The 21,977-nt window shown below is 41.6% G+C and overlaps 2 protein-coding genes across 3 annotated transcripts in view; both read left to right on the forward strand.

The window, feature by feature from the left end:
- Positions 1 to 6,396, forward strand: part of BTK (Bruton tyrosine kinase) — a 31,708-nt gene extending 25,312 nt beyond the window's left edge. For both annotated transcript variants that reach the window (XM_065914997.1, XM_065914998.1), the window contains exons 14-19: positions 612 to 783; positions 1,277 to 1,493; positions 2,517 to 2,581; positions 3,165 to 3,283; positions 3,816 to 3,973; positions 5,975 to 6,396. In XM_065914997.1, coding sequence (XP_065771069.1) covers positions 612 to 783; positions 1,277 to 1,493; positions 2,517 to 2,581; positions 3,165 to 3,283; positions 3,816 to 3,973; positions 5,975 to 6,046 — 803 coding nt within the window. In that variant the 3' untranslated portion in view covers positions 6,047 to 6,396. The remainder of the gene's footprint in view (positions 1 to 611; positions 784 to 1,276; positions 1,494 to 2,516; positions 2,582 to 3,164; positions 3,284 to 3,815; positions 3,974 to 5,974) is intronic.
- Positions 6,397 to 7,738: 1,342 nt separating this feature from the next.
- Positions 7,739 to 10,472, forward strand: TIMM8A (translocase of inner mitochondrial membrane 8A). The gene is made up of 2 exons (XM_065915844.1): positions 7,739 to 7,951; positions 9,444 to 10,472. The coding sequence occupies exons 1-2, from the start codon at positions 7,823 to 7,825 to the stop codon at positions 9,603 to 9,605; spliced, it is 291 nt and encodes a 96-aa protein (XP_065771916.1). The 5' UTR covers positions 7,739 to 7,822; the 3' UTR covers positions 9,606 to 10,472.
- The last annotated feature ends 11,505 nt before the right edge of the window (positions 10,473 to 21,977 follow it).

The following is a 21,977-nucleotide window of genomic DNA, read 5'->3' on the forward strand; positions in this document are numbered from 1 at the left end:
ACAGAGTAGGACAGGACTGAAGCGACTTAGCAGCAGCAGCAGCAGCAGCAGCAGGGTGGACCAGCCAGTTGCAAGCACTGCTACATCTGACCGACCCAACCAGACCTTGCCTCTCAGTCATTCTTGCAGTGCACTGTTCCATCCCAGCTGCCACAAGGAATGTTAACACATTATTGACCAGAGACCTGTAAATGCCAGAGACGTTAGTTTCTGCCAAAATCCCCCAGTCAATAATGTGTTAGGACAGAGACAAAGCAAAGTTATCTAATGAGTTTTCTCCCTCTGGTGGCTCCTACTGGGACTGCAAAAACATAGATTCATAAAGGTTTGGTTTTTTTTTCAATTGTGGGGAAAAAATCATAAAGGGATTTTTTTTAAGAGGTTGTCTAATTGATCTTCTTGCTCTATGCCTGACTTGTACCAAAAATTCCCAGACTCCTCCAATCAATAATCCCCTGTCCCTGAGATTTACCTGAGCAAAGATGAATTAGTACCCCTGAGAATTTCCCTTTTACTGCTTGTCTATTTCTACCCCCAGTAAGGATTCTAATCTATTGTAGAAATTATACATACATGACTCAAAGAATCACATCAAGGCGTTGTTATTATAGGATCATGGGAAATCGATCCAAAGGACTTGACCTTCTTGAAGGAGCTGGGGACTGGACAATTTGGAGTAGTGAAGTACGGGAAGTGGAGGGGCCAGTATGACGTGGCCATCAAGATGATCAAAGAAGGCTCCATGTCTGAGGATGAGTTCATTGAAGAAGCCAAAGTCATGATGTGAGTTACAGTCCAAACTCAACTGTCCATCCAGTCTAGGAATTAAAAGGATGATTCCCACTGTGGTTTAAGGTGACTTATAATAAGGGAGATTTGGGACCTGGGCCTGAGGTCAACCTTTGATTGGTGTGAGTCCTAACTGCTAAGGTACTCATTTATCTTTGAGACTGATGGAGGATAGTATTGCTCATGGGTGGGTATCATCTTGATAGCATTTGAGGGTAAATGTAGAGAATGAGACTTTCAAAAGGAAGACATTCTAATGTACCCTTAGTGTTCACTCAGCCCTGGACTTGTTTCCTGTTCTATCGATGGCTCCAAATCCTGGTTCACCCTCACATATTAGGCACTTTTAGAGTTTAGGGTAGGAAAAAGGTTATTATGATCTCTCATTTGACACTCTACTCCAAGGCCAACTCCTTTCCTCCTCAGTTCCTTTCTGAATGATATTCAGAGTCAGAAAGGGAGGACTGGTTCATTGCCTCTCCTACAGGAATCTTTCCCATGAGAAGCTGGTGCAGTTGTATGGCGTCTGCACGAAACAGCGCCCCATCTTCATCATCACTGAGTACATGGCCAATGGCTGCCTCCTGAACTACCTGAGGGAGATGCGCCACCGCTTCCAGACTCAGCAGCTGCTGGAGATGTGCAAGGATGTCTGTGAAGCCATGGAATACCTAGAGTCTAAGCAGTTCCTCCACCGAGACCTGGTAGGATCTCAGAAGGATTGGTCTGGGTCCAAGGGCTGAGAGGGTGGAAGTAGCACAGGAAGACATACCATCCATGGCTGAGGAAGGTGGCTGGAGCCGTGACTTCAGTTTTATCTAGAAAATACTAAAAGTTTGGTGAACCTCTGCCCCAGTGATCAGCCGGTCAAGGAACTCCAGCCTCAACACAAGTTCTGCCACAGTGGGAGCTGGAGCCCTCACTCCCAGCCCCTCCTACTATGACAAGGAAATGGTGGAGTCCTCCAGGGGCAGAAGGGCAGCCCTGCTTCCTGATGGGACTGCTTTTTAGCACAGAACCATCATTCTGATTATATCAGAATCACAAACTGGGTGTCTGTTGGTGCATTTTTAAATGTTATATTAATATATTAGTTAGCAAACACTTAAAAACATTTCACATTAAAGAACTGAATTTACAGCTTCTCATGAAAATTGACATCATCTTGTGTCACCAGACCCATATTCTCATAGGCCATGTTAACTGTTGGCCTATAAAATATGGGCCTGATATTACAAGATGGTCTAGCTGATCACAGGAAAGTGGCTGGCCTCCCTTAGACCAAACACTTTCCTGACATCTCCACCTACCCACTTCACTCTATCACTTCCCCTGCCTGGCCTCCCGGGGCATGTTTATTTCAGCCAGGCCAAGGCAGAAATAGCCCTAGTCCTGCTGGTAGAAAAGCAGAAAACAAAGCACACTTGCCTTCTGTTCTCTCTTAATTCTCTTGACATTTCAATGCAGGAAGGGTTGTCATGGAACTATCAATATGAGTGAAATCGTGCTGCAAGTCCTCAGAGCTTTACAAAATTAAGACTTTACTTATTATGGGGGTTGCTGTATATGTGATGGAAGTACATCAAAATTCCTCAGTGGCATCAGCTGACTCCTGTTAGGTGGGAGGGTGTCTCTAGGTAAAGGAGATGAGGCATCCCTCCCTTTGTGGGCACAAGCTTTGTGCCTTTAACCTGTGCAGAGTCTCACTGGTATCTGTTGCACTACAGGCAGCTCGAAACTGTTTGGTTAATGATCAAGGAGTTGTTAAAGTATCTGACTTTGGCCTGTCCAGGTGAGTGCAGTCTTTTTCACCTTTCCCTCTAAAAGTAAAACTGGCACAGTATAAATGTGAGATGACATTATAACTTTTAATCTTCTCCCTTTCCCCCTATAATTCTAGTTTTTTCCACCATCTTTCTATACCTTTTCTTTCTCTGAATGGTTTAAGTCACTTTTCATCCTTCTGTTTTATTGTTATAGCCCTCTCTTCTTTCTCCTTTGCTCTTTTTTTAAAAGCTAATTTCCTCTATACTCTGTCTTGTTCTGTTAATCCTGTTGACTTTACTCTGTCTCCTTTCCTAATGAGCCTAATTGCCACTGTTGACTGCAGAATTGAAGGAAGGGAAGGATGGGAAAAGAGAAAAGAGGAAAGGGAGTACCTATTAGACCTTATTCCACTTCATCCTTGCTGTAAACTATATTGTCAATCAGGAAAGCTAAGTTGGATATGAAAACAGGAATATGTTAGTAATGGCATTTGTAAAAGACACTGGTTGGCCTGTAATATTTGCAATTCTTATGGCTCTGCCAAGAAAATTTAAGCAAATATCAAACTCTCCAAATTGTAACAGCAACGAGTCCTGAATCCTTTGCAGGTATGTTCTGGATGATGAATATACAAGCTCTGTAGGCTCCAAATTTCCTGTCCGGTGGTCTCCACCAGAAGTTCTTATGTACAGCAAGTTCAGCAGCAAATCTGACATTTGGGCTTTTGGTGAGTGGATACGATTACATGGATTATACAGCTCAAAGGAAAAGGAATGCTGTGGGGAAATTCACACTCTGCAACCTGCACAGAGAGACTGATATTTGTTCTTGCTTTCATTCATCTAATGCTTAGGGAATTGGGCACCACAGGGGTTTCTGGGGATTAAAAACAGTAAAGTAGACACGATTCCTGCCTTCTCAGAACTTAGAATCTATTGAGGGAAACAAACAATTCATTCAGTATTCCACAGCTTCTTGAATACTAAGTATGTACCAGGGACTCTGCCAGACCCTATAACCACAAAGACAAATAAGATGCTGTCTCTCTCCTAGATGAACTAATGGTCCATGGCAATCCTGATTACCTCCAGCGTACTTAGTACTATAGCAGAAGTTTGAACAAAATAATAATAATAATAAAAAAAAAAACAGGGATGGGGTGGGGGGTGGAATGAGCTGAATGTAATGTTTGAGGCTGATCTAGGAACACTAGGATCCCTCCTACCCAGAAACAACACATTGTTTTTTTCATTTTCTAGGGGTGCTGATGTGGGAAATTTACTCTCTGGGGAAGATGCCATATGAGAGATTTACTAACAGTGAAACAGCTGAACACATTGCCCAAGGCCTACGTCTCTACAGGCCTCATCTCGCTTCGGAGAGGGTATATACCATCATGTACAGCTGCTGGCATGAGGTAAGTGTTTTAGTGGGACCTCTTAAACTATTTCCTTGAACGTACTTTCCCATGTAGCTGACCAAGCACCCACACCCTACTCTCCCTCACCATATAGTAACTGAGCACAGACAGATAGCTGTACACATTCTCAAACCCCAGCCTACATCCCAATCCTTTCATGGCCAGTTTTTCCAGGCCCACTCCAATTCTCACTAGAGGAGCACTAGTATTTTTTCTTTAGTTGCTCAGTCGTGTCCGACTCTTTGCGACCCCATGGATTGTAGACTACCAGGCTCCTCCGTCCATGGGATTTTCCAGGCAAGAGTACTGGAGTGGGTTGCCATTTCCTTCTCCAGAGGGTCTTCCCAACCCAGGGATCGAACCCGGGTCTCCCACATTGTAGGCAGACACTTTACTGTCTGAGCCACCAGGGAAGTCCCAAGAGGAGGAGCATTAGAAGACCCCAATACCATTTTGGTTTTAGGGAGAGGGGTGTCATGGGGCCATGTCACCTAGCATAAGTAGGCAGCCAGAGGCATTCAGACAAGTGTATGGACATTAAAAAAGAAAACTAATTAAAATTTGTGTTCATTCCTTTGGGAATCATTGGCCCTTTCTTCTACTTTACTAACTGCACACTTTCTCTGGCTGTGGTCCTAAATGAGATTTTTTTAAAATGCTAACACCTGAAAGGGAACTAAAATAGGTAGTTCTCATGGTTTTTTTTTTTTTAATACAGTGCATTATGGGATACGTGGGTAGATGTGGTATTTTGAAAATAAAGAGCCTGTCCCATTATTATTAAAATGCTTTGCTGCTCTCACCTTGGGTTCTTCAGGGGTGCCTACTCCATTTTCTATAGATCCTTGGCAACCTTAATTTGGTAAACTAAATCTCTAGTAGGAAATGAGTGCTCAGCTCTCAGTCCTGCCCCATGGAAAGACTGACAGTGTCCAGCAAGCACAAATGTGAATCAGGAGCCACCCTTGTGGGGTGAAAAGTAGGCATCTGGACCAGAGCATGGCTCTTTTCCCTTTGACAAATGACTGAGGTCACAAAGAAAGTGTGGAGAAAGGGAGAACCCCAAGAGTCATTTCCCCCCTCTCTCCTCTGCTGGGCAGGATTGAGGGCAATTGACTGCTGCTCTCTCCCAACTAGCACATCCTCACTCTGCTAGTTAAGTATTTCAGATAGGTACTTTCTCCACAGCCTGTTAACGTAGTAGTCATGAAACTAGAATCACATCAGAATCTCTGGGGAACTCTTGAAACTACAGATGACTGGGCCTTACCTCCAGAGATTCTGATTAGGTATGTCTAGAGTGGAACTTGGGTATGTCTTTAAACTTCCCAGTAAATTCTGATACTCAGGTTTGAGAATCACAGATTCAAAGGAACAAGAAGTTGATAACTTTTGGGTTCTGATGGATTGAGACTTTTCTTAAATGAATATATCTTGAATCACTAAATACCCCAGGGGCTTATGGACCATGGCTATCACAAAAGGCCTTAGTCTGGAGGCTAGATGGTGGTAATAAGAGGTTCCAGGTGCTTAGGATGCCTGCCCAGTGAAGCAGCTCCTCCTCTTGACATGTTCATTCCTTTGTTAACTTTGGCTTTAGGATGGTAGAAACAAGTGGTTGAAACCAAACCAAAATTATCACAGCTTATAGGATTTCAGTTCAGTCAACCACTTAAATTTGTTTGGTAGCCACTTGAGGGTCCAAAATAAGAATGCATTGGTGTGATGAATTTGGCTTTAGTTTCAATCAGTGTTTGTGAGAATAATTTTAAAATTTCCTCACCACATTAATAACCCGAGTTACTAAAGATTCAAAGTGCACAAGGACTTTATGGAATACTCCTATTTCTCTCTCTCTCTCTTTTTGGGTAATCCACAGGGTATGCTACTGGGCATATAGTATAAACTTCATAAACATTTGCTGTTTACTCATTGTGTTTCCCTTGAATTCTGGACTCTAGCCCACTATAACACTCTATTTTTTTTCTTTGGTTTTAGAAAGCAGATGAACGTCCCACTTTCAAAAGTCTTCTGAGCAACATTCTAGATGTCATGGATGAAGAGTCCTGAGCTCACCAATAAGCTTCTTGGTTATACTCCTCTCCTCCACAATCTCAATTTCACTTTCTCTGAGGAAATCCCAGGCCCTTTGTGCCCTTGCTGAATACACAAAGGCCCCTCTCCAGATCTAGGAATGCCTTTCTATCTCTTCCCTGGGATACTATTAATACCTTCTGAGCAAAGGCCAAGGAATTTTTGTGCCTGATATTTCCCCCAGAGAAATTTCCCAAAAGTATTAAAACAGACTGAATGTGGGATGGAATCATTTGGAGGGAGGGAGGGATGTAAATAGTCTCACAATGGGGGTTGAACAGCTCTTTGGGTAGGCAATAGAGCTTGGGGGGAGGGAGGTAGAACTTGGCAGGAATAAAATGGTGTCATAAAAATGGAAGGGGAGGGTGTTTTGATAAAATAAAATTACTGGAAAGCATGAAAGTTTCTTGCTATTTGGATTAATCATGCAGCCTCCCTGAAGCGCCCTATCTCGGTGTTCCAGGAAACTGCTGTGTGGGATTGGTTTGTCACATTTCTACTTTCAGAACTTCACGGGATTCTCCACATTTAACCCCTCTGTGTTAGTCGCTCAGCTGTATCTGAGGAGCTGTATCTGATAGGAGGGACTGTAGCCCCAGGCTCCTCTGCCCCTGGAATTCTCCAGGCAAGAATACTGGAGTGGGTTGCCATTCCCTTCTCCAGGGGATCTTAACCACCCAGGAATGGAACCCAGGTCTCCTGCATTTCAGGCAGATTCTTTACCATCTGAGCCACCAGGGAAGCCCCTTTAGGCCCTCTGACTCTTGGTAGATTCTGCTTCTGAAACAGGTGGTGGTGGTGGTGGTGATTTAGTTGCTAAGTCGTGTTCAACCCTTGCGACCCCATGGACTGTCGCCTGCCAGGCTTTTCAGTCCATGAAATTTTCCAGGCAAGAATACTGGAGTGGGTTGCCATTTCCTACTCCAGGGGATCTTCCTGACCCAGGGATCAAACCCGCGTCTCCTGCCTTGTAGATGGTCCGTTGTAATGCAAGGTGATGGTTTACCGCTGAGTCCCCAGGGAAGCATTTGAATCACAGACAGTGATCACAAAAAAATCACAAACCCTGGCATGGGGTAGGCATTAGATATCATCGGAATGAATCTGACAGGTGGAGACAAAATCTGCCAGCGCCACTTTTTGCTACGTCAGGCGGGGTAAATTCCATTAAAGAACTAGAGCCAGGGGCCCAGGACAGCAAAGCTACAGGCCCAGCCGTCCCTGCCGAGCACCAGCGCGGCGGCGGGGAAAGCGTGGGTCAATTTGGAACCCGACTGGGGCAGGGCTGTTGGGCCGGTCGGGAACGGGTCACATGGTCCGAAGTAACTTCCTTTTTTTAACCTTCTTTCTTTTCTTTTTGAAATAACGTCCCGACAGCGCCACGGAGCTGGGCGGACAGTCCTGAGACCTCCGGTCGCAGACACGGCGCCGCCGCGGGGTCGCGCACGGGCGGAGGGAGGCGCGTGGACGGCTGGAAGGAGAGCCCAGAACCCGAGATGGTGGGGGGCGGGGGGACGGGGGCGGGCCCGAGGGGGGACGGGGGCGGGCCCCCGGGGCGGGGTGGGGACGGGGGCGGGCCCCCGGGGCGGGGTGGGGACGGGGGCGGGCCCCCACACAGGGCCGCGCGCCCGCGCAGTGCGCTCGCGGGGCGGTCCCAGAGGCAGCGGGATGTGGTTCCGGTTCCGCCGCGGAGACACGTGAAGGTCGGTGAGTTGCTGTGGAGTTCGTCTCCGCACGCGTGACCGCGCTGGGATGGATTCCTCCTCTTCCTCCGCGGCGGGTTTGGGCTCGGTAGACCCGCAGCTGCAGCATTTCATTGAGGTGGAGACTCAGAAGCAGCGCTTCCAGCAGCTGGTGCACCAGATGACGGAACTTTGTTGGGTAAGGTGCCTGGGGCTGGGACCTGACCACAGAACCTACTTGCCTGTCCTTGCCTCGCGCAACTCGCCCCGACGTCTAGGATTCGGGGAAGGGACAGGACCCGGCAGCACCCCTTGGTTTCCTTAGGTTCCTCAGGCCAAGCCGGGAGGGGAAAAGGGTGACTCCGCTTCTCAGGAGGGGTGTCGCTCCGGACCTCGGCTTTGTTAGTGCAGAGGATTGGGTATTGTAGACTTGTGCTGTTGTCTCAACCAGAACTTTAGGCATTCAAGGTTGAAGCTACCTAGTGCTGGTCACCAGGACCGATGAGCGCCCCCACTATTGGTATTTAATGTTTGGCATCCTGAGTCCCAGAGAATCAGTGAATCTCCCGTCCCTGCACGCCTCAGAGTTTGCCTTGATTACTTAGTTGCTCTAACCGTCCCTGCTGAGGAGTGGCTCTAACCCACGAACCAAAAAAGTGGAGTAATCTCTACCAACATACACATTTTTTTGCCTTCTTGTTGGATTGTTGTGTAATACCAAGCCGTTTCAGGTCTGAAGGTTGAGGAACTGAGTATGCCCTGTTAGGGGACTTTGGCAAAAGGGTAGAAGGCATTTGTTTGCAGCTTGGAATCAGAGTGTTCTCTGGCTGCCAAGGACACCATAACTACTCTGCCTTTACATACAAAATTCACAGAATTCAGAAGCCAAGGATAAATTTCCTTGAAAGTGGAAAGTCTGAGGCTTGTGTACACAACAGAATAATGAACGAAATTCATTTGAATTATAAACTTATGGTATAGCTGGACTCTGACCTTTAACAAATGATTGCTTAGTTCTCATCTGCCTTGAACTAGAGCGGTTTGATTCTTTTAAATATCTGATTCGATACATTTGGACCAGGTGGTGGTGTGGTTAAAGACTCCTTTAAGAATCTGAAAGCAGTGGGCACTTTAGGAAAATTCATACAATTTTCCATTCGTCTTGAGAGAGGATTCAAGAGCCTCTGGCCTAAGTAGATATTATGGAATCTCCAGTCATACTTTTTTTTTCCTTTGGTAGCTTTTATGGTGTCTTGTTGCAATGATCTATCCTTTCACCCATTTATTCTGCAGTTAATTTAAAGGCACTTAATGCAAGCAGCATTGTAGAGTTGTAACCAAATTCAGTGAAGGGTTAACTTTCCTTGTATTTTGTCATTTGTCTTGCTCTGTAATATCTCAGCACCATCATTTTCTGACCCTGTGACTTAGTATCTCTGTGCCACAGCTTCCCTCTTTGTAAAATGAAGATTAATAATAAACAGAATCTGTTCCATAGGGTTGCTGTGAGAATTTAAGGCTGTGGAAAATTGCCACAAAGTAAACTGTTGAGTGTGAATTGTGATTAACATATCAGATACTGTTTTTAGGTGAAGTTTTTCCTCTAAGCAACAAGAAGGTCCACCTTCTTCTTTTTTTTTTTTTTTTTTTTTTCAAATTCCTTTTGTGATTCTGTGTCTTGTCCTGAGCAGGAAAAGTGCATGGACAAGCCTGGGCCAAAGTTGGACAGTCGGGCTGAGGCCTGTTTTGTGAACTGCGTTGAGCGCTTCATTGACACAAGCCAATTCATCTTGAATCGACTGGAACAGACGCAGAAGTCCAAGCCAGTCTTCTCAGAAAGCCTTTCTGACTGACCTCAGCATTACCTCTTTGGAAAAGGAAGGTAGTTCAAGAGATGAAGAGCGGTTGATGGGATAGTTGAAGAAAAGGCTATGGGGGAATTGGCCCCCACCTTTGTCACTCTTGGGACATCCTGTCATCTGAGAATGAACAAAGACCAATTTTTGATGTGGGGGATTTGAGGGTCAGATGTATTTGGGGTTGTGTTTTTTTAATGCTAATCTTGTGAAAACAATTGACAGATGAATGAAAAACTCTACTAGATGCATATTACTGTTTGTGGGATGATGCTTTTCTTGTAGTCCCATTAACTGCTTCCTATAATTTTAATAGTGGAATTGCTGTATAATTTGATACTGGGACCAGATAGGTAATAATCTGTTATTTGTGTGGATTCATTTCAGATTTTGGGGGAGATCAGTATACATCTTTGTGTCTCTCAGAAATGGCAGCAGTAGGGGAAGAGTAATTTGGTACTCAACTGTAGGCCTCCTTATCTAGTGTTTAATTATCAGTGCTGGAAAAATTATATTTCAACTTTCTAGATTCTCTGTCTCCCTTATACCATGATTCACTTAAATATCTATATGACATATGATCTCGAGCTAGTACAGGTTGCCTGAGAGTCTAGAGGCCTTTAGTTAAAGGAATCTAGCCAGTGAATGTAATTTTCATACTAAACTGCCACAGAGAAGAAGTTAACTTACCCTGTGTATCAGAGTTCAAAAAAATTCAACGATGTGCCTCAATGAAAAAAATTAAGATTTGGGCCAGTCAGAAACTAACAGCAGTATCAGGTCGAGGTGCATGCCTAATGTAAATCAGTGTAGTTTTCATTTACTGCATCTTTTAATCACTGAAATAAAAGCTACAAGATTCAAGTCTGTGACTGGGAAGGCTTTCTATTCTGATTATCACCTGCACCCTGGAGAGATTTGGTTCCAAGTGGGCTGGTTCCAAGGCTGAAATGTAGTCAGCCTGGGTACCTGTTCTGTGCAAGTTATGGCACGGTATTATAGCAACCCCTGACCTTTCTGAGAGAAAAGAGGACTTTGAAATGAGATGGAGGGGAAGGAGTTCAGTACTGGCAGTCAGTTCCCTGAGTGTAGTGGAAGAGATTCTCGAGACTGGATCCCATTTCTCTTACTTCACATCCTAGTGGAATGGAGTGTAGACCTAAATTGGAACTCTTGTTGGGAGCCTCTAGTGCCAATCCATGAAGACTGGGAAATACACATTTCTAGAAGCCTCTAGTCCCTGCTTAACTTCCCACCATATAGGCACTACAAAGAAAGTTTGAAAACTCTAGAAAATACAATAAAATAAACATTTAAGCACTTACTCTGCCACACACCGTTTTGGGGACCAGGATGTCAGCAGTGCTCAGAAATGGTCCCTGCCTTCATGCAGCTTCTGTTTTAGTGAGGGGAGACAGGCCACAAACACATCCATATGTCAATATAAGGAGTGCCATGCAGAAGAAGCAGAGTGAGGGTATCAGGGCATGTTTGTGGGGCATTATTATTTTAGCTGAAGATGGTAGGAGAAGGCCTCCTGGGGGAGGTGACCTTTCAGCAGAGACCTGAAAGAACTAAGCAACCAAGTCATGTAGGTATCTGAGAGAAGAGCATTTCAGGGAAGGGTGATGCCAAGTCCAAAGGCCCTAAGGAGGGAACACCAGTGTAGTGGAAGAATCAGAAAGTGAGTGTGGCTGAAGGTGAAGTGAGTAAGGAGGATAGTAAGAAATACATCGGAGACTGATTGAAGATGGGGCCTGGGGATGTGCACTGATCATTTTCTTTTTGTTCAGTCACTAAGTTGTGATTCTATGTAACCCCATGGACTGCAGCATACTAGGCTTCCCTATCCCTCACTATCTCCTGGAATTTGCCCAAGTTCATGTTCGTGTCCCACTGAAGGAAGGAATGGCAAACCATTCCAGTATTCTTGCCTGAAAAATTCCATGGACAGAGGATCCTGGTGGGCTTCAGTCCATGGGTCACAAAGAGTTGAACACGATTGAACAACTACCATACACACGTATTTTTTTTACTGTATAATTTCTTATTTTACTGTATCATCATTTCTTATTCTTCATTACCTTTGGACACAAACCGATTTGTCTGTTCTTACAAAGTAGTATTGCTTGCTCAGCTAACATACATAGTAAGAAGTGGGTCTGTCAGATTCAGGCAGTACACTTGAACACCAAGTATATGTTTGCTGCTGCTAGACACAAGGGGAAAGAAAAAGTAGACCATTTGCCCACATCCTCTTAGAGGTTAAGTCCCAGAGCAACAATTTGAGCTCTTGTTTGTCAGTCTCAGAAATTTATTTCAGAACCTTGATAGAAAGGGTACTGTCAGCCCTAATGACATTCAAAGTCCTCATTTCAAATATTGAGGGTAGAAAATTCAAACCTCAACTGTAAAACAAGAGAACTGGATTAGCAGGCTTTTCCTGAAATGAAAAGGAATCTAAGATATAAAATAGAAATACAAAGTTGCTATGGTGGTGGGGGTGTCTGGAGGCCTTCTTGTCTCCTCCCCCTCCCTGTGCAGCACCTCCGCCTGGTGACTAAGGCACTGTCTCCAGGGTCTACCCAAGCATACTGTGAAAACTGGAACCATACTATCCCTAAGGCCCTTGCCCATGAATGAGCATCAGGGATAACTGATACATGGAAATCAAGCAAGAACTTGGTATTTATGCCAACAAATCATGAGGAGTGTGAATTAAAAAAACAATTCAGTAAACCCCATGTGAAATAGCCTTTACATGGAAAGCAGTCAATGGCCCTTTTTTAACCAATTTTCCCTTAGTACAAAATTTTGGCCTAGGGAGATTTTAATCCAGTCCTCCCAGTAGGGCTTCTTTTAAGATTCCTTATTCTCTCAGCCTCATTTTTTTGTTGTTGGCATTTTGCTGGACTCAAAAGAGATTGATGGGAAAAGTCTGGTAACTTTCATTTTCATTCCATGGAGGAGTAAGGGTATTGTTTAGATTTATTGATCATAGACAATAGGGGCTTCCCTGGTGGCTCAGATGGTAAAGAACCTGCTTGTAATGCAGGAGACCTGGGTTCGACCCCTGGGTCAGGAAAATCCTCCTGGAGAAGGGAATGGCACAGTATTCTTGCCTGGGAAATCCCATGGACAGAGGATACAGTCCATGGTGTCGCAAAAGAGTTGGACACAACTGAGTGACTTTCACTTCATTCACAGAAGACAATAGGTATGAACCAAAAGGAATATCTTAAAAGGTATAGAGGAAAAACGGCCAAGAGCTGTGAAAAGGAAGCCACAGGAGGTACGCTAAAGTTGTTGACGGCCATAGGCTGCCATTTCTTGAAAAGAAGTCATGACAGCAGTAGGGAAAAGGCAATACTACATTGGAATGACTGCATAGGTACTGAAAATACCCAAGGCCCTGTTCAGACAGTTTATCTGAATGCTTATACAAAGCACAAGACAAATAGTATCCAGCCCAGGGCTGGTTTTGTGATTGGCTTCCCTAAAACAAAGGGTCACAAAGAGTCAGACATGACTGAGTGACTTTCACTTCAAGGCAATGTCCAAACTTGATACCTGACACAGAAAGTGAGCCAACAGAGAGCAGATGAGAATACACACCAGGAGGTTACTCTGGCCATCCTGAGGTTCCACTCTGAAGACAAGCAAGTAGAACTGATCACTTCACACAGGGCAAAAAAAGATGAATCCTGCAATAAAAGAATTACTATTGTTAGCATTTATATAAGAAATGCTAAAGCAACTTGACAATTAAATCATTACATTCTTAACACCCTAACAATTGAGCAGCATTTGAGCAATTAGCTGTTTAATGTATGAATTAAAATTTGTGTATCTAGAGCTATGTCTTGGAAAAATCACTCAAAAAGGAAAGCCTATACAATATAATTATGCTACACAGAAATGCATAGAAGGGACAATTAGGATATGGAAAATCAGGATTCAGATGTACTGACTAGGAATTCCAGATGAACAAAAGGGTCAACAGAATTTTGAGATGCACCTGCAGTATAATGATAATAATAGCTATGCTTTATTGAAGTTATGCATACTATTTGCCACACATTGTACTAAGTATTTTATATTGGATCATCTTCTAAAAACAATTCTGCGTGAGAAGATCTATTATACTCATTTTGCAGATGGAAAAGCTGAAGTTTGGAGAAATTAACTTATTCAAGGTTACACAGTTAGTTGGCTGTAGGGCTAGGATTTGAACCCAGGTAGTTTGCCTTGAACTCATAGTCTGAAATACTATACTAGGCTGCCTCCTAAAGTGTTAAAGATAGGAAGTAATGTTCCTCTAGATGATGGGGCCAGATGCTGGGAACATTTCACTCTAGAAATAGCATGGAAGAATGGAAAGAACCTAAGTTGTAGAATTAGGCAGAACTGGGTTCAAATCTTACCTCGGCCAGTACCTGTGTCCCATTGGGGAAGTCACTTAAACTTGGATCCTCAGTTTCTTCATTAAAAAAAAAATTAGATGGTAATGCCTGCCTTACAGGGTTGAAAAATGAGATTCCATGTAAAGCGCTTGACACACTGTAGATACTTTAAGGTAGCTATTATTTATTATTCAGGACTGAGCACCTTTTTACAATTTTAATTATTTTTTGGCTCTGGCGAGTGGCATGCAGGATATTAGCTCCCCAACCAGGGATGGAACCTGGGCTCCCTGCATTGGGAGTGCAGAGTTTTAGCCACTGGACCACCAGAGAAGTCCCAGAACTGAGCATCTGATAACCCTAGCAGAGTTGTTGTCTGGGAGAAAAAGAGAAAAGCAAGGTGTCACTTCATGAAGCTAACTGATGAAGTGATAGAGCTAAAGGAGACTGTAATGTTGAGTTTTATTTTGCAACCATTGGATAGCTATTGGAAAATTTTAAAGTGGAATAATATGGTACTTGTGCTTGTTTCATGACAGAAGTACTAAATGCATGGTATTAAAAGTTTCAAACAATATAGAATTGCTTAGAGTAAATGAAAATCCTCCCCTTACCCTCTTATATACATTTAGAAAGATCATTTTTGCAGCTCTATGGTAGTTGGATTAAGACTGGGAGAATAGTAAATGTATTTATTTTGCTAGTTCAGGCAAGAGGCTGGAAGATTGAATTCAGAGTGAAAGTGGGGATGGACAGGAGGGGACATTTTAGAAATATGAGAGAGCTGTGAGAGGAGAAAACTGGAGTAGAGAGGGAATAAAGCATGATAGGGAAAGAGATAGGGGATAGAAAAATGTGCCAATGAGATGATGCTTTGGGATTCAAAGGGGTGCAAAAGTGACTGGGAAGAGAGGAAGATAACAGAACTTACTGTGTTGAACAGGCTACAGAAAGCAAGTTATACAAATGGTCATTCTCAATGTCTGGATAACCCAAGGAATTTCTCGCTGCACCTAAATTTAAGGGACAAGTAAACTTTTCAAAGGAAAAGTTAAAAGCAAACTAAGAGGAAAAAAAATACCAGTTGAGTTTTAACTCTGTATTCTGATAAGGTAAGGAAGAATGAGTAGAAAGACAACAAGGAAAAAGAAAAAGAAGAGGTTGAGGAGTCAGCGGTACAGGCATCCCTCCAGGGGTATTGGTTCCAGGACACACCCCCCCACCCCTGCAGAAAGTAAAATCTCCAGGTGTTCAAGTCCCTTATAGAAAATGTTGTATTTGCATATAATTTACACACATCTTCCTATATACTTTAAATCATCTCTCAGTTCATTTCAGTTCAGTTGCTCAGTCGTGTCCGACTCTTTGAGACCCCGTGGATTGCAGCACGCCAGTCCTCCCTGTCCATTACAAACTCCCAGAGTTTACTCAAACTTATGTCCATCAAGTCGGTGATGCCATCCAGCCATCTCATCCTCTGTCGTCCCCTTCTCCTCCTGCCCCCAATCCCTCCCAGCATATGGGTCTTTTCCAATAGATAATGTATAATGTGCAATACAAGGTAAGTGCTATGTAAATAGTTGCCAGAGTGCAGGAAATTAAAAGTTTTGCTTTTTGGAACTTTTTGGATTTTTTCCCAAATATTTTTCAATCTGCAGTTGGCTAAAATCCACAGAAGCAGAACCTGTGGACACAGAGTGCCTACTGTTAAAATGATAAGGTGATTAACAAGATCTCTCTCGGTCTTTATTCTTTAGTGGGCTTCCCCAGTTCACACAAAACTCAAAAGCCAAAAAAGAAAAGGTTATTAATTTTGTCTACATAAAAAAATATCTGAACAGCAGAAACGTCCATAAGCAAAGTTAAAAGGAAAACAAATGGGGAACAAATATTTGAAACTTTTCTACAAAGGACTAATTTACTTATTATATAAAGGGCTCCTTTATTATATAAAGGGCTCCTTCTCTGGTGGCGCAGATGGTAAAGAATCTGCCTGCAATGTGAGAGACCTGGGTTCGATCCCTGGGTTGGGAAGATCCTCTGGAGGAGGGCATGACAACCCACTCCAGTATACTTGTCTGGAGAATCCCCATGGATATAAGAACCTGGCAGGCTACAGTCTGTGGGGTCGCAAAGAATCAGGCATGACTGAGCGATTAGCACTACTAAATCTATTCCAGAAGTCTGACTTCTAAGAATTCATCCTACAGATACATTTACAAAATGAGGAACCACTTTATATATTGATATGGAAAGAGCTCCAATACATATTGTTAAATTAAAGCAGCAAGATTCAAGTCACAATATGCTGCAATTTGTGCAAAAAAAGGGGTTAAAATAGATGTACACATTTGTTTGAATAAGCATAAATTACCTCTTGAAAGTGAAAGTGTTAGTCACTCAGTCATGTCCACCGCTTTGCAACCCCTTTGTAGCCCATCAGGTTCCTCTGTCTATGGGATTTCCCAGGCAGGAATAATGGAGTGGGTAGTCATTCCCTTCTTCAGAGGATCTTCCTGACCCAGGGATGGAACCCAGGTCTCCTGCATTGCAGGCAGATTCTTTACTATCTCGGGCAACAGGGAAGAAGGATATTGTTAACATTGTTTTCAGGGAGAGGAACTAGGTGGTTAGAGGGTAGGAGTGAGAGGGAGACTTTTTACTATGTATCTTTTCTCTGTGTCTTTTGAATTTTGAATCATGTGACTATATATTGTTTTAAAAATAAAATTTCTCCCCACTTCAGAACTCTGAAATGTATACTAAGAAGCAGAGAGGTGATAGAACAACTTCTAGGAACAAAAATCATATATCAGCTACAATAATTTCAGATGCCCATTAGTTACAAATGGATTATTTATATATCTAAAGACATCAGATAGGAATGGGATAAGGGTGGGGTGAGTAAGACATTCGCCTTGTGTGCAAAATTTAAAGGGATGCCAAAAAACTCAGTAATTAGGATAAATATTTTAATGTAATAGCTTAAAAATAAAAATTAGTGCAAAAATCCATGATGAACAAAAATGTAAAAAATTTAAATAAAGACAATGCCATACCAAGCCATACTGGACTGTTGAGGAAAACGGGAAAATGTGGACCCCATATACATGGTTTTGGGTGTTCTTGAATGATTAATTTAAAATTAAAGCAGTTGGAAAAATTGAAAAGTAGATACATTAAAACTCACATCGTTGTTTAAATTGCTTATCTACACTAAAAGCCGAATTAAATTTTACTTTCCTGACTTTAATGGAAGCAAACTCATCAATAATAATCATTAAAACCAATAATATTTCATTAAATATTTTCTTAGGCCTAATAAGAATATGTAGAATTTGGGGAGAGTGCTAATACGCTGGTGGAACTTAAATGCAAGGTAGATATTGGAGAATCTCTGGAAATAAGAATCTCAAGGTAGATGTGGACTATTTAGTTATGCCATGCTAAGGAGTTTAGGTTTTATTTTGAAGGTGATGGTGAACCTCTCAAGTGTTCCTGAGGTATTTCAATCTCCTTGTAGGAAGATTACAATCACACCCATGAGAAAGTCCAAAAAAGGGTAAGACTGAAAGTAGGGACCTGATAGATTAAGTTAGAAATGTAATTCCAAGGTAGATTGGGTAAATTCTGATGACTAAATAAGAGGAGCAAGGGACTTCCCTGGTGGTCCAGTGGTTAAGACTCTGCACCACAGAGGAGAATGGTTGGATCCCAGGTCTGGGGACTAAGATCCCACATGCCTCAGAGTGTCGCTAAAACATACTTAAATTTTTTTAAAAAATAAGAGGAGGAAAAGGGGGAAAATGAGAAAAGAACAAGAAATATTTTAAAAATCAAATAATTTTGAAAGAGAATTCTAGAAGTTCAAAAAAAGTTTTAATATTAAAAACTCAGTGAATAGATTAAACCATAGATTGGGCACAACTAAAGAGAAAAAGTGGTAAGCTGGAACACAGATATGCAAAATATAACACAGAGATATAAAGAATTAAAAATATGAACAACATAAAGAGACAAAGAGGACAAATGGGAAAAAAAAGTAATATTCAAAGAAGTAATGGGTAAGAGTGTTCTAGAACTGATGAATTAAAGGTGTGAATTCTGATTCAGGAAGTGTGAGTCCTGAGCAGGAAAAATACAAACTAAATTCACATTTAGACCATTTTTTTATATACGTATATACATCAAAACAAATGATCCTAATGATAATACTCAACATTTTCTATGTGCCAGGATTGTTCTGAACATTTCACTCAAAAGACAATCATTTTACTATATTGGGGTATTTTTCTTCCAGTCTTTTATCCATGCATGTTTATGTATAAAAAGAATAATTTTGAAGAAAAATATACTACACATATAATTTTGTATTCTAGTGTTTTACTCAGCATCTTTCCATAAGCATTTTCCCATGTCATTAAGCAGGCAGTAGCAATAAAGGCATAAATAACAACTAACATTTTACTGTTGTGGTTATGAACATGGGTTTTTGAAGTCAAGCTTTCTGTGTTTGAATCCCAGGTCACTACATCCTAGCTGTGTGACTTTGGATAAGTGACCCATTCTCTCTCTGCTCCCATTTTCTCATCTATGAGAACCTTCATCCTAAGAGTTATTGTGAGTTACTGTTTAACTAAGCTATCTGCCAGGCACTGTGCTAGACACATGAATAATCTCATTCAGTACTCACAAAGTTCCTGTGGGTTAGAACTGTTATTGCCCCTGTTTTACAGATGAGAAAAGTAGGGCTTAGAAAGACTGTTAAGTGATTTGCCTAAAGTCACACAACCAGTGATGGTGCTTAAACTTGAATTCAGATGTCTCCAAAAACTATTATCTTGATTGTCATGCTACACTCTTCTTCAATATGTTTGAATGTTTGAATGACTTCATAGTATGTAGGGATCATAAAGCTCACCACAATATCCCCCAAATGTTGCACATTTAGATCTTTTCCACTTATTTCCTATTACAAATAACCCAATGAAGAACATCTTTGCCCATAAAATATTGTGTGCACTTCAGGTAAACTGTTTAGGGTAGTTATTCTGAAGTGGACTTAGACTAAGTCAAAAAGTTTGAACATTTTAAGGCTCTTAACAAAGTTGGCAAACTTTTCCAGAAAGATTGAAACTATTTACATATCCATAGGTAGTTAACAAGAAGAAAGTTGAATATTTTTTTTACATATTGACCACCTACTTAAATGCTTTGCCCATGTTTCTTCAGAGATGTTCATTTTTCTAATTTGTATGCTATATAGTTATATATTATGTTAGGTGTATATATTATATAGGCTTCCCAGGTGGTGCAGTGGTAAAGAATCCGCCTGCCAATGCAGGAGATAGGAGTTTTATCCCTGGGTCAGGAAAATCCCCTGGAGGAGGGCATAGCAGCCCACTCCAATACTCTTTCCTGGAGAATCCCATGGTCAGAGAAACCTGGTAGGCTACAGTTCATGGGGTTGCAAAAGAGTCAGAAATGACTGAGCAACTAAACAACAACAAATTTATTCCCAGGATGCCTCTCTTATTTGGATAATTTTCCTAGCAAAGTTGCTTCATCCTCAGAATAGAGTAAATATTCAAAGACTGGGACAATCTCTCTTCTACTTCCTCCCTCCCCTTTCCTTCGTTCCTTCCTTTTAAAAAAGTTTCTTCCTTATAGTGCAGGCCTTGAGAAGTGAGATTCAACTGTAACTCTAGGCCAAGGCAACAGGAGCTGAAGTTAAATTTGCTTTTGCTTAGCCACACAGAAATGGATCTGAATGTAGGGCAGAGACAGAAATATACTCTTGAGATGATTTTTTATTATGTAAAAGTGAGTAAATGTATATCTATGCTTATATAACTATGTCTGTGTATGTGAGTGTGCATGTAATTATGGAAGGAAATGAGGTTTTACTGAAGATATGTGGGAAAAAGAGAAACCCTGAATGCTTGTTGGCTTATTCTAAACCTGACTGTGATCCATGAAAAAAAAATAAAAAACAAACTTTTTAATCTGAGCATTGAGTTAAATATAATTCCAGTAGGTTGTACATTGAAGAATGCTTACTGAATATTAGTCCAACCCACATTTCTTCAAGTGTGTAGCCACCATGACCTAAATAAAGGCAGAAGTATTATTAGTTTATTAATTCTAAAACAGTGTAATATAATAAGCTTATACTGCAACTATTTATATTTTTCTTCAGGTGAAAATAGAATTTACAAATGTAACTTGTTTATAAGCTTCAGTAAGGAACTTGATTTTTTTTCTTATTAACATTAGTTAAATTTCTTTTATTCAATTTGTGAAACAAGATATTTACCTGATTTTTAAAAAGCTCAATTGTTTTTTCCGATTATTATTAACATGCATATTAATTGCAAAAATAAATCAGAAAATACAGAAAAGTGCAAGGAAGAAAATGTGCTAATGGAAAGAAAAGAAAGAAAAAGAGAAGAAAAACTATCATTTAAAAAACGTTGAGATTGCTCTAACAGAACTGCTGCTGGTCACTTTCATAAGGCCTATCTTCTGTAAGATAAAGTTTCCTCCAGTGAAAATACTGGAGCTGAGAACCAAGACTAGGCCCATGTAGAAGTCAGAGTGGCCAGACACTATGTCCTTCTAGCAGTGATTCTCTGTTGAGATAAAATACTGAGATGGACAATTTGTCCTGATTGAAAAATAAATGTTTGAGTTTGAGTTACATCTGTGAAAAATGGCAGATTAGGAAACACCAAAAGTCCTTCCCTTGACAAAAAAGCAAGCTGTCAAACACTGTCAAAATCTTTATAAGAACTCTGGAAACAAAAGTTTATAGCAACTGTAGTTGTTGAGTGACATCACCAAAAATGGCAGAATAGGGAACTCCAGGGTTCTAACAAAAAAGACATCAAAATCTGTCAAGTTTTCCAGAATTCTAGAGTCTAATTAAAAAATACAACAAGCAGTGGAAAGTTTAGTGAAGAAAAAAGTGGCTACATTGCAGTGAGTGCTTTCAATCACCTGCCTACCAACTCTTCACTCCCCTGGTCAGTGGCAGCAATGAAGAATGACGTCTTGCACTCTTGGCACAGGTTGATATTGCCAGAATGAGCAATACAGACCTTGTTCCCAAACATTATGGGCTTCCCTGGTGGCTCAGATGGTAAAGCATCTGCCTGCAGCGTGGGAGACCCAGGTTTGATCCTTGGGTCAGGAAGATCCCCTGGAGAAGGAAATGGCAACCCACCCCAGTACTCTTGCCTGAAAAAGTCCATGGATGGAGGATCCTGGTGGGCTACAGTCCATGAGGGTGCATAGAGTGGGACATGACTGAGCGACTTCAATTTCTTTCTTTCCCAAACATTGTGATTGTTTGTTTCAACCTGACTAGTGACTGTCTGGTATAAGGACCTGACTTTATTTCACCTGAATTAGAGCATTCCCATGGCTTCCTTGGTGGCTTTTGCCAAAAAGCATTTAAAAGCAAAAGTATTGTCTGGAGTAGCCCAGGGAAAGGGATGACAGTAGGGATAGGAAATAGCTTGAAAAGCCTGGAAAAAAGAAGTTCAGAAAGGAAATGTCCAACAGTGGTCATGTGTACCAGCGAACTGAGAAAGCTACATGCATACCAACAGCTGGACTCATGTTCAAAAAAGGCCATAAGCAGATCTAAGCTTTCACCTCTGCCTGATCTTCAGGATTTGCACAAACAAGAACTGACGTTTAAGGCAGAGTTCTAAATGTAGTGGCTAAGCATTTAAACAGTCCCCAAACACATAGTCAATGTACAAACATTGGGAGAGTACTTTTATTTCCTCTTTTTTCCTTTCTGTATTTCTTTTCTTGATTCCAAGCAATTAAGCAAATTCTGTCAGAATACTAGTTAACCACTCAGTTAGTGGAATACAAACCTGACTGTCCACATTATACACTACAGTATTTCCCCCCTTATCTATGAAGGATATGTTCCAAGACCCCTAGTGACCAA

Source organism: Muntiacus reevesi, chromosome X, assembly GCF_963930625.1.
Source record: "Muntiacus reevesi chromosome X, mMunRee1.1, whole genome shotgun sequence".
Lineage (NCBI taxonomy): Eukaryota > Metazoa > Chordata > Mammalia > Artiodactyla > Cervidae > Muntiacus > Muntiacus reevesi.

What these genes read in the sequence shown, in the direction of transcription:
- TIMM8A (XM_065915844.1), top strand. Translation starts at nt 7,823, where the DNA reads ATGGATTCCTCCTCTTCCTCCGCGGCGGGTTTGGGCTCGGTAGACCCG. An exon ending in AGATGACGGAACTTTGTTGG is followed by an intron (nt 7,952 to 9,443) that starts GTAAGGTGCCTG and finishes TGTCCTGAGCAG; the next exon opens with GAAAAGTGCATGGACAAGCC.